Raw genomic sequence first — 11761 nt, 5'->3', positions numbered from 1 at the left:
AATAGACTTCAGCAAGGCTGTGGAGACTTTCATCTCCAGCAGAGGGGCAAGGACAAGTAACTTCCAAAAAGTAATTCAGCCTTTTCTGCAGTGAACATCTGATTATGGCCAAACTCAAATAAATATATATTCATACTACAATATATATTTAATAGTGCATATATATCTACAGATACACAAATACACGGGTTATCATAATAGACTCCTATGAGCAATGAGCTTGGCTGATAAAGCACTGTGTCAACAAATTATTAGCAACACATTACTCTTGCAAACAACAGTTTACATTGTTTATTTACACACACACAGTATGACATTTTCTGTTAAGAACAGAAAGGTTAAATTGTTGTACATACAGATGACAAAGATAGGAAAACGAGCGCTCCCTTAATTCATATGAGGGTGTACTTTCATTTACAATCTCATGTATTGAGTTGCATATGCAAGTTAAGGTAGAACAAACTAATTCCTGAAAATTTCAAGGGGAGAACACTCGCACTGTATATAAATAAATGTATAGAATTTATATATTTACAATACATACAACGTATAAATTATTTTTTAATTAATCAACACCAAGGTACTATAGTACACTGACAGCCAGTTGTGCTGAATCATGGATTTATTTTTCACGTGTAATGTAAAGACCAATCTTGGAAGGTCTTTGGTTGACGAAAGGCCCTAGAAGGTCTTGGCACGTCACAGCTTGGTTCTTAGGCAAAGTTTCTGAGTGTTATACCAAACCAATGACTGCCTTGCTGGCAACTCACTATGTGCAAAGGAAAGAAGCATGTTTTGTGTTCTTGAGGTGTCATAGAGCAACCATGAACTGAGAAAAATAATGTTTCTGCAGAATCTCTGGAAACACTTCAATGTCAGTAATTAGCTATAAATAGATACCTCCAATTTTAAAGCTTGCAAATCACTACTACTACTACCACCACCATTTCTACTGCCCGAGTAAAGAGAAACTCAGAAACTCAGAAACGTGGACTGTATATACATAAACACAACCCAGTAAACGCAAACTAAGTTCTTGGGCTTTGATCACGTTCTCTCTCTTTCTCCCTACAGAGCTCAATTTGTCCATTATGCGATGCTGACTTTTCAGAGGAAAACATAAGGACTGCAAGTATTGCTGATGGTATTGTGCATGTTTCCCAGCATCACATATAACCCCCTGGATTGAAGGGCAGCAAACGTTACAGGCTCCCCACACTGTTTAACAACATCCAGCAGCTTACAGGATCAAGCCTTTAAAGAAATGATGAGGCTACAGCTCTCAAATGTGGACTATTTCCTGTATTGGGTTGCTGCCATGTTTCTTCAGAAAGAATCTTCACCCTCTGCAATGTCAATGATTGTGTGAAGCAAGTCTTCAAAAGTAGGGCGCGCCTCTGGTTTCTAAAAACAAAAGCATGCACTGTTGTGATCAGCACGTACCAAAGTTATGTTGAGTTTGATAAATTCTCAGTCTTGATATCATTCCGCGGCAACACATTTACCATCTCATTAAATAGGATGTGAAAAAATATTCCCTTGAGCTGGTTCTGAATGCATCACTTAATTGCAGTAAGTTTCACCTTACTTTTTATGTTTTGAAAAGCTGTGAATCAGTGTTGCTGGACTGCAGTCTTCATATCATCCATTACTTTGCATACTGCTGTCCTTTTTCATTTCTCTCCCTCATCTCCCACCCCAATAAATTATTGCAATCTTTTTCATGCAAATTGTTCATGCTCATAAGTATTTTCAGTGTCCTTCTCTGAAGTCTTTTATTTCAATGCTTATTTTTTGGACTGAGAAATGAGACTACTACATAGATACATGTCACAGCATTCCTCTCTTGCTCTATTTTCCATACAGTTCCATCTGTGTCATAACATACTGTTTGTTTCATTTAATTACGGCAATATATTGACATAGTCTCTTCACTGACCTTGCTGACCGTTAATTTAGCATCTTCTGAATTCTGCATAACTTACAAATTTAATTACATTGTTAAAGGGAGGAAAAGTGCAATATCTGCTAAATGTTGATGCTTCAGTATTCATTTCCCTTTTCAAGTTATTAATAAATTTATTAAACAAGGTCTGAGGGAGCTATGGTTAATCATATCTTATGACAGATTGAACATTTGTTGCACTACTTGTGTCCTGTTGGAGATTCACAAAGATTCTCACACATGATGGTTTCTTAGATTTTTATTAATAATCCAGGATTGAATCATGGAACTTCTAATCACCTCATTAATGCCCACAAAAATCCTATAAATGCATATCAATATTCAGAGAATCTTAACAAATAACTTATCATGATCTTTGAGGTGATTTATTATTCCATTTTAATGGCCATTCTAAGCAGGCTACCAAATACAAACACAATTTAATGCTCTGCAATTTCTTGGTTCCTGGGAACAGCCTTTCTAAACTATAGACACATTTGTCATTCTGCAGCCCTCCAGGACAGCTGTTTTTTAAACATATTCTCTGCTTCATAAATCGGCACTTTGTAAGCTTAGGTATTCACCAGTTGGTTTGATGACTAATTACTCTTTGTTCTAGCACCTTATCTGCTAAGACAAATGTCAGACAGTATGTCATCTTTATTCTGGGAAAGAGCAGTCTTTCCCAAGCATCTGCGGGGCAAAGGTCACCTAGAAATAAATCATTTAGCTCCTTCAGTTCCTGGTTTCCTTGAGTGCTCTCTCTAAAATTAGAGGCATATAATTAAATGCACCTATGTTTTTATAGATTTTTTGCTTTACTATTGCAAAAGATATTTCATATTAATTTAGTTAATACTTAAAGTATTAAATCTGTTCTTGCTGCCCCTTTACCTCTTTGAAAGCTGAAGAGTCAGTATCTTTGTGGATCAGGAGGATTAGTAGTACAGCGTATTTTTAGTCTTTCTTTGTAAAACCTTTGCATTTGTGCTTAGGTTCAACTGCAGCCTAATCTATATTTTCTATGTAGTTTATAATCAGGCAATGTAGTATTCCTTTAGAAATATTTTTGGTCATTCTAACATGTTTCTGTAATGTCTAATCAACTGAGGTAGTATAGAATTAAGACTCCACTTGGAGGCATTCTGACTGATACAGTTTTGCTAGAGCTATGTGTATACAGATTTAATTGTGACCAGGACCGATTTACTGATTTTGTTATTAAATGCCTTTCCATACTTAACCTGACAGTCCATTTCACAGACATTTCCTCAATGGTTGCTCTTATCACAGCTCTAGTTCAGTTGCAAACCATGGGTTTAAAAATAAACACAAAAAAATATGGGACAAATAGCTCCAAGAACGTTAACCCAGTGCCAGAATCATGTCACAGGGGACCTGTCCTGTTGTCACTGAAGACAATGGTAGATTTGTATGCATATACCCATACAAATATCATTAATGGTAGCAGAAGAGAATGGAGGGGGAAGGGAAGCACATGAAAAACTTCCAGTGGAAGTCTTCAGATTTGTCTGATTATTTGATTCATAAGCCTTGACATACAGCTCCAGCATCTTCCACAGGTCTTCATGGAGAAGTGGATTACTCTGTAGAGCAGCAGCACCTAACCTTTACTTCCTTTCCAGCTCCTCCTGCCTTTCACTCACTACTTGTAATATCAGTGGCCCATTTTTACCATGAGGTTGCATCCATAAACATAGTGCAATTGTACTGAAATCATACTTCCATGATCAGCAAAAGGATGAAGTGGATCTAGGAGAGACTGGGATCCTAGTGGATCTAGGACAAAGTTGGGCTGTTCTTGCCTTCCTCACTCACTCCACATCACCTCTTCCCCTCCCTCCGTCTGTCTGTCTGTCCATCCCTCACCCTCATACCATCCTGCAGCAAGCAGCCCCAGGAAACCCACAAGCATTTGTACAGGTACAGGCGAGCTCTGCTTCGTGGCCTGACGGGCAGTGCCAGAAAACAGGAGGAGATGGAGGAGAGAGCGTGTCGTCTCTCTTGGCAACAGCATGGAGCGACGCTGTGTTAAGCTGCCTGTGCAATGACAGTCTAATTCATGCTATGGACAGCTACATAACCTCATTAGAGGAGCACTCGGTCCACGTTCATTAGTTGTACTTTAATGTTATCCTGAGCAGATCACTGCACTACAGTGGCACTGCTGCACCCAACACTCAAGGTAACTTCTTCAAAGCCTTCTGCATCATTACTGGGCCAGGTTCCCCCTGCTTTTCCCTGTCCTCCCTCCACCCCAAGGAGCTCATTCAGGCAGACGCGAGGAGGTTGGGAGTCCCTGAGGGAAGCAGGGGCCTTCTCTCTGTAACTGGGACCCCAGTTAAGGGGAAAGAACAGTATGGGCAGCGTTTCCCCCTCTCCATCTCCTCCTTCCCTAGTGTCTCAGATCTTTGTTTCTGGAAATAGGGTGGCCCTTGTCATCGAGGTGTGGTCATTAGCTGTCCCACTGTCCTTATTACACCTTATGTGTCATTAAGCCTTCACTCTGACTTTTTACTTTTGTCTGCATCTAGTTTTGTGTTCAAAACCTATAATCAGTTACATTAAAATCATATTCGACTACTCTTACACTCTCCACTTTCCCCCTCTGTTCTTCCCATTTAAGACAGATATCAGTGACTAAACTAAACTCATTCTCCCACTGACCTGACTAGAGGACAATTCTTCATTCAGCTGGTTCTTTTCATGCAGTAAATTTAAACTTTTTCCGTCATCTGTGAGTGGCTACAAACATTCAGCTCTGGCCTACTTCCCATTTACTGTGTCCCGTCTTTTATGTACAGTCAGTATGGATCAGAAGCCATATTCTTTTCCCTGTACTCCTTTTTATCTCTTTCTTGAAGAGCCTGTATAGGGAGGATATCCTAGTCATTTTTGTGCCAGGAGCCAATAGCTTCAACTACGAATATTCCCTCAGGAAGAAGGGTTATATAGATAAGACCACAGGGCCTGACTAAGACACAGTCAGAATACTGCAGTGGAGATTAATTGCTGTTGCTAGACTGAGCTCTTGTCAATTCAAAAGCAAAGAAAAAAATATATATACCTCTTGCCAGCACATCATCATGACGTTATACACTAGTTTACAGGCTAATTTGGGTCGATACAAACGATGTCCTTGGCTAACCATAGTTACCACTTCATAGTTGGAGCTTTTTTCAAAGGGCATTTTTCCTTCTGTGAATACTTCCCACATTAACACACCTAAAAAGTGAAAATAAATATTAAAAAACAAGCAATAATATTTCCATAAAATAAACAAGCACTTCAAGTTTTAGGCAAAAATTTTCTGACAGGGAAAGAGTTTCGAGATCTATATTCTAGAAAGCGTTCAAATGTGTCTGAAGAAATTTTACTCAACTAGCATGAATTTAAAAAAATAACAGCTTTCATGATCTCTGTGCAACTTTATGCAAGCATGAAACTACAGTAAGTTGTTTCACTGAGCTTCTTCTAAGAAATCTGAAGTCTTGAAAAGTAGAGTTTATCTACTTAGAGTTTAGCTTCTTGATAAGCTAAAAAATTAATTACCAAGTGTCTTACCAAATGACCAGACATCTGATTTGCTGCTGAATCGGCTATAATTAAAAACTTCTGGGGGACACCACTTCACAGGAAACTTAGCCCCAGAAGAGCTTGTGTATTGATCATCAAGGACATATCTAAAAAATAAAAATATAAAATCCTTCAGTCAGCCTCCAAACCTGCAGATTATAATTTACTTAATTGGGATCTGGATATTAGAAGCTCATATTGCCACCTAGTGGTCGTGATTGTTAGTACCACATGGTAAAAATAAGTTCAGGGTGGTTCTACAGTGTCAGTTGAGAGACAGTTAATTTTTCTTACCAATGCAGGGCCTTCTCTTGCAGTTATTAGCTAAACACCACAGGTCTAGGCCACACAAAAGTTAAATTTCTATTCAGAAAGTTAAAATGTAATTAAGTTTTAATTACACTGGAAATCGAATAAATTTCCATTTCTGTTTCTAGAAAAAACTGTGAAAACGTCAATTTCACTTGGAAATTAAAACTTATGAAGTCTTTACCGAATTTACAGCCAGTTCATAACAGAAGACCAATCAGACCATGGAATCAACTTAAAGCCAGGCCTCTCGTGGTAAGAGCTAGACATAGTCCATTCTGTAGAGAATTAAGTATCTTGTTTTGTTTTTCCAGACTCGAAACCAATAAGGAAATAGACACAGGAGCACAGAACAAATAATATTTAAAGGCAATGGCAAGGGGAAAACAACCAAAGGAGAATTCCTTGGAGAGATCAAAAAAGACCATTTTGCCTGTGATTCTGCCAGACATTTTTGTTGTGCAGGTAAGTGCAAGGGCTAGGTGAGTTTTCCAAAATCACTGCAAGTATGTTCCTATAATCAGCCATACCTTGTCATGCCAAAATCAGACACTTTGACCACTCCCGAATCATTCACTAAGCAGTTTCTGGCAGCCTACAAAAGGAACAGTTGGATTTGGATTAAAACTTGCAGTCTCCTTCAGACAAATTGCAACTGTCTAGGGAAGACTTTGTCCTCATTGATTAGAAATTTAACTGACTTACCAAATTCAGTGAGGTATTCTCATTATGATCCAGAATAAAAAATACACATACATTTGCTCTTAATGATATATTACTATGACAACTGAAATGTTTGGGGGGGGGGGTAGGGAGGGAAGAGAGGAAGCACACATGACACCACCACATACACCAGGAAAAGGTATCTCAGAGGATTAATGAGAGTTAAAAATGGCACCAATACTGAATAAAGATATGCTATGATTGCAGCAGAAACAGCTATTAACTCTTTATAAACCTTTCTGAGAGATTTTACTCCATTTTGTAGGGAGAGAGAAACCTCTGAACTTCCTGTGTACAGGGCAACTACAGAGTCTTGCTTAGAGCCAAAAGAGCCAATTTTCAGCACTTTTAATTCTCTGCAAAAAGAAAAGCTGTTATTTACAAATAGGTGGTTTCAGCAAGGAATAGATATGTTTAAAAATACAAGTTTAAAAAGTGTACATTGCATAGCGGGACAGTACCAGGTCTCTGTGGATAAAGCTGTTCCTCTCCAGGTACTCCATTCCTTCACACACATCTTGGCACACAGTTAGCAGGGTGTCTTTGCTCAGGAGGCCACGTTTTTGCCTCAGGTAGTTCAGCAGGCAGCCATGCTCCATGAATTCTGTCACTATGTAAATTGGTCTCTGTTGCGTGCACACACCATACAGCTGAACCAATTTAGGATGTGTTAATTTCCTGAAAAGATTGAAATCATGTAGTTACTACTACTTCCTCCACCTAGTGCTAGCTCTCCATCCCATGAAACTGTAAAAATACCATCTGCCTGAGGCATCTTATCAGCATACTGCATCAAAAGCCTAGAACCGCCACAGAAGTGCCACTGTGCAGCAACTCACATCATTACTTTCGCTTCTTCAATGAAATCCTCTTCATACATTGCACCTTCCCGAATTGCTTTGATGGCTACTTTATACTGAGCCCTCCATTTCCCAAGACGCACTACTCCAAAGAGACCGCTCCCCAATTCTCTCATAAAGGTCAGCTCAGAGGGATTAATTTCCCATTTCTCTATAAAACAAAAAAACCAAAAACAAATGACTGTTGTATTAGTGAACATACTGAGCTGACGGTGATGGGGAGGAGAAAGGGAGACATGAGACTATTAGCAAGCTACGGAACTTAGTGAGAAAGCTCCTTAGAATTAATTTGAAAATGTAGCACTTTTGTATCTTAAAAAAACAAATATAAATTGTTAGGTAGACATCACCTATAAGCAGCTGCTGACCAACGCAGAAGGCAAACTCAAGTTTTCTGAAGCCAGTGTTTACATACTGGTATTATCAGACTTGATTCAACAGGCTGCTATTATATAAAATTGTGCCAATGCATAGAAGCTATTCATGTCATCGGATGTGCCATGCTTAAAATGGACTATTCTGAATTAAGAGAGTAATCAATCCACAGACAGAGATCAAAGAGCCAAGTTCAAATAAGATATCTGAAAGCTTATGAAAGAGCAAAGGTACAGCTCAGAAATCACACACAGCTCATGGTGTCCACAGAACACTTAGAAAAATTGTTTAAGAAGATATTGCAACAATTCACATATATAAAATTATTAGAGAAGTTAGTTATGCATAGACTAACACAAAAACACGCAGTTACCATAGCTGAACCCTGCAGTTGTTGGTGCTGTCGTCTTCTTCGGGGTCACTGGGTAACGCAGTCTGGTAACAAGACCTGAATTTCAAAGGTAATTCATCAAAGGGACATAGTTTACTTCCGAAATAGCGCCCGGCAACAAATCAGCCGCTTGTTCACTGCAAACTGACACTAGCTAACAATAAGCTTGTAGATATATTTAGTTTTGACTGTTTTTTTTCTGCTATTGCATTGTTTTGACTATTCAAAATGCTTACAAGAGGTACATAGGAGCTAAACTGCTGCATCATCTTCACTGGTGAGAGATGGACATAGATATATGCATATATATTTGTTCTTTACAGTTATGCTGGCACTAATAATGGCTGAGCAGAGACCAGATCTTTCATAAATCAGATCAGAAAGATTGTCTAAAATGTATATTCACATTGTTACTGATCATTTTTTATTTGCATGTATAAACCCCACCAATTTCACAAGGAGATTTCATATATACAAAATGAGTGCTGCACATTAGTAATCTCCTAAAATCTTTTCAGAACTTGATTAGGACATAGAGTAAAAAGAATGAAGCTACTAAAAATAAGTAGTAAAATCAGTTATAGTAAGTGGGAAGCAGTGTTATGTTTTGAAGTAGATTTTTCAGAAAGTGACATAGTTATGCAACTGATAAAATAAATCTGTCCCAGAATATCATCAGGAGATGTCTGGTCACCCAGTTTTAATATAAACATCTTGAAAATACAGCTCATGGGGAAAATTTAAGGATAGAACTTGAAAAAGAATAGTATATTAGTATCTGTGCCTTGAACCAGATTCTGTTGTGCTTAACGGTAAGTGGATTCTGGCTACAAAGCCTAGGGAACATAACTTCAATGCCAAAAGGATTCCTAAACTCTCTCCGTCCTATCATATAGCGGGTGGACACCAGCATCAACCGCCAGCAAAAGATTTAAATCATCTAAGCTTTACAAAGACCCATCTTCAGGGATTTCCTGAACAATGTACTCCTCCTCTTTTTCCTACATGCAGACTAGATTATTTTGAAAGGCAACCCATATACAAAATACGCTAGGGCTTGGAGAATACTCTGGGGAAGTACCATCCCTATGCATCTGCCCTGTGTTATAGGCTGTTATTGGAGACATGATACTGAGCTAAGCGAATGGTCTTTTCCTGACCTGATACAGCTGTTCTTTTGTTATAGTGGGGATCAGAGTGCACTGAGCAGCACCAAGACTGTCAAAAATGATTTTTACCACACCGTAGCAGCTGCACCTTGGATTGTTCTAAGCTTCTGTCTCAGGTAGGAAAAAGGATCTAGCTCACTATATAGCAAATAAATAGGAACGTCAGCTGAATGATGTATAAAGTGTCACAGTGAACACTGAAGAAAAGAAAACACCATCTGTTTTCATAAAGCCAGAGGCTTTATACCCCCATTGCTGGTGTACATCCACTGAGTTATTCTAATAACACAAATAGTAAATGTATATACATGTGTGTGCAGGTATAGGGAGTAAATAGTACTATACAGTATTATAGTAAATGTATATATAGTATTATAATCTCTCTCTATATATATAAATATATATGTATGTATATATTTATTCTCCAAGCAAGAAGGACCTATACAAAGCTAAAAACTTTCATCAAAACCCTAATACACCTCACTCTCCTTTTTAAATTCACCCTAAGTGACAAGAGAATCAGATTCATTTACCTGCTGCATTATGTTTATGATACTCAATTATTTCTGGAATGGAGTTAAAAAGATGTTTTTCCGCGAGGTAGAACTGTTTTGGTGATGTCACTGTTTCTTTTATATGGTAGTGTCTTATTCCTGATGAACCTTCTCTAAAGAAAAAAAAAATACAATGCTATCTCTTGTGAATTTTAAAAAAGAAATATACTGACGAGAAAAAGAACGCTGTTTAACACAGGCAACATACAAAACATACTAAGTAACTTTCACACCTGAAGAACTGCACAAAAGGAGGGTAGATCAGAACAGGTCCATCCTGCACATCCTCCCACCACAGCTGGTAGTAGTATGTTACTCCCCCACTTACAGAGTTGAAAAGCTGGCACCCAATCACCAGCACTAGGGGCAGCAGTGGAGGAGCTCCATTTGCCCAGCATCACAGGGGAGCAGCTTGCATGCAATCCCCAGGGAAGGGGTGCATGGTGCTTCCCACCTGCTTTCGATGCCTGGGAGGCACAACCCTTCCCCAAGAAGCGCCTGGATGCAGTGCACGTTTCCATCACCCACGGTGGACACAAACACAGTCTGCATGGGTACCCCGTGCTAAACACTTCAGCAACACCTCAAATTTCAGAGATACTGAGCATTTGCTACTCACACCACTTCAGTAATCTGGTCAAGTTGAAGATTAACCAATAAAAGGTTAATTTGCAGCCAGATCAGTTCCCTGATCCAGCTCACCACACACCCACGTAACATTTATGCTGGCATGAGGGAAAAGAATGATTGGCATGAGAAAGTGAGGTCTCTTCTTCCGGTGGCAGTTTCCATTTATATTTATGCTAGATTAAAGCAACCGTGGCCTAATCCTGGAGTCTAGAAGCTAATGTTAGTCACCTATTTTGGGTTTTTTGTTGTTTTTGTTTGTTTGTTATAGCAGCACTTGTTTCTTTGTTGAATTTTCTCTCAGGTTTTCCTCAAGCCTATCAGTTCAAACATGTATGCAAATTAATTCAAACAAGACAAGATGTACAGACTAGCCACAAAAACTTACCCTCCAAATTTTGTATAAAGGGAAACTGTATACAGGCCTGGCTGACTTGAGTCTCTCACCACAAAACCACCTTCTTTGTCCTAAAATGCAAGCACAACAACAGTTTCATGCCACAAGCACTTTTAAGCTGCATGTCTTTTTTACTTAAGCTGTGATTTGCACGTGCTAAAATTAAACTTTTGCTCTAACAGAAGAAGCTACATTAAGTAAATCCTACAGTTGCTAATACAATAGCACAGAACTCACCTCATTTCTAAGGAGTTGTTCTGCCTTACTTCTGTTCAGATTTCTGCTGTACCATCTGCAATGCAACATCACTATATGATCAAAAATTCTCCAAGACATTTGATTTCTTTATGTAAAATGCTTAAAGCAAAGTACTATAAAGTTGCAGGTTCAATAATTTGATTATGCTAAATGTCAGGAATTGAACCTTAGCCAAATGAAAAAAAAATTTCTCTATTTTGTACAGCTTACCCATAAAAACGCTCTGAAATAAATTCAGTGAGATCCCACAGAAGTCAACAAAATACAGGTGAAAACCTCATTTTTCAAGAAAAATATTTCCCAAATACGAACATGCTAATAGTGGTTGTTTCTCTGAACGTCAGCCTGCCTTCAGGCTGCAAATCTGAAGTAAATTCTGAAGTAGCCATCTATATACCAGCCAATTTACCTGCTGAGTCGATTGCTCAATTTTAATTTAATTCGGTAACTTTGTGACTGGTTTTGCTACTCAAGGGAGGACTGACCTATCAAAGAGTCACTTAAAAGTGAACTAAACGTCACAGTTGCACAGCCCTGAGCTCTATGCTGCACAGCC

The 11761-nt window shown here is 38.6% G+C and overlaps 1 protein-coding gene across 11 annotated transcripts in view; it reads right to left on the bottom strand.

Moving 5' to 3' along the window:
* Positions 1-266: 266 nt before the first annotated feature.
* TEC (tec protein tyrosine kinase) overlaps positions 267-11761 on the bottom strand; it is a 52354-nt gene continuing 40859 nt past the window's right edge. For all 11 annotated transcript variants that reach the window (XM_068942945.1, XM_068942937.1, XM_068942938.1 and 8 more), the window contains 10 exons: positions 11185-11239; positions 10939-11018; positions 9903-10036; positions 8183-8257; positions 7414-7585; positions 7036-7252; positions 6382-6446; positions 5531-5649; positions 5034-5191; positions 267-1404 (listed from right to left, as the gene is read on the bottom strand). In XM_068942945.1, coding sequence (XP_068799046.1) covers positions 1327-1404; positions 5034-5191; positions 5531-5649; positions 6382-6446; positions 7036-7252; positions 7414-7585; positions 8183-8257; positions 9903-10036; positions 10939-11018; positions 11185-11239 — 1153 coding nt within the window. In that variant the 3' untranslated portion in view covers positions 267-1326. The remainder of the gene's footprint in view (positions 1405-5033; positions 5192-5530; positions 5650-6381; positions 6447-7035; positions 7253-7413; positions 7586-8182; positions 8258-9902; positions 10037-10938; positions 11019-11184; positions 11240-11761) is intronic.

This window comes from Struthio camelus, chromosome 4 (genome assembly GCF_040807025.1).
Source record: "Struthio camelus isolate bStrCam1 chromosome 4, bStrCam1.hap1, whole genome shotgun sequence".
NCBI classification, from domain to species: domain Eukaryota; kingdom Metazoa; phylum Chordata; class Aves; order Struthioniformes; family Struthionidae; genus Struthio; species Struthio camelus.
The sequence above is the reverse complement of the archived record's forward strand: the minus strand, read 5'-3'. Positions and strand labels throughout refer to the sequence as shown.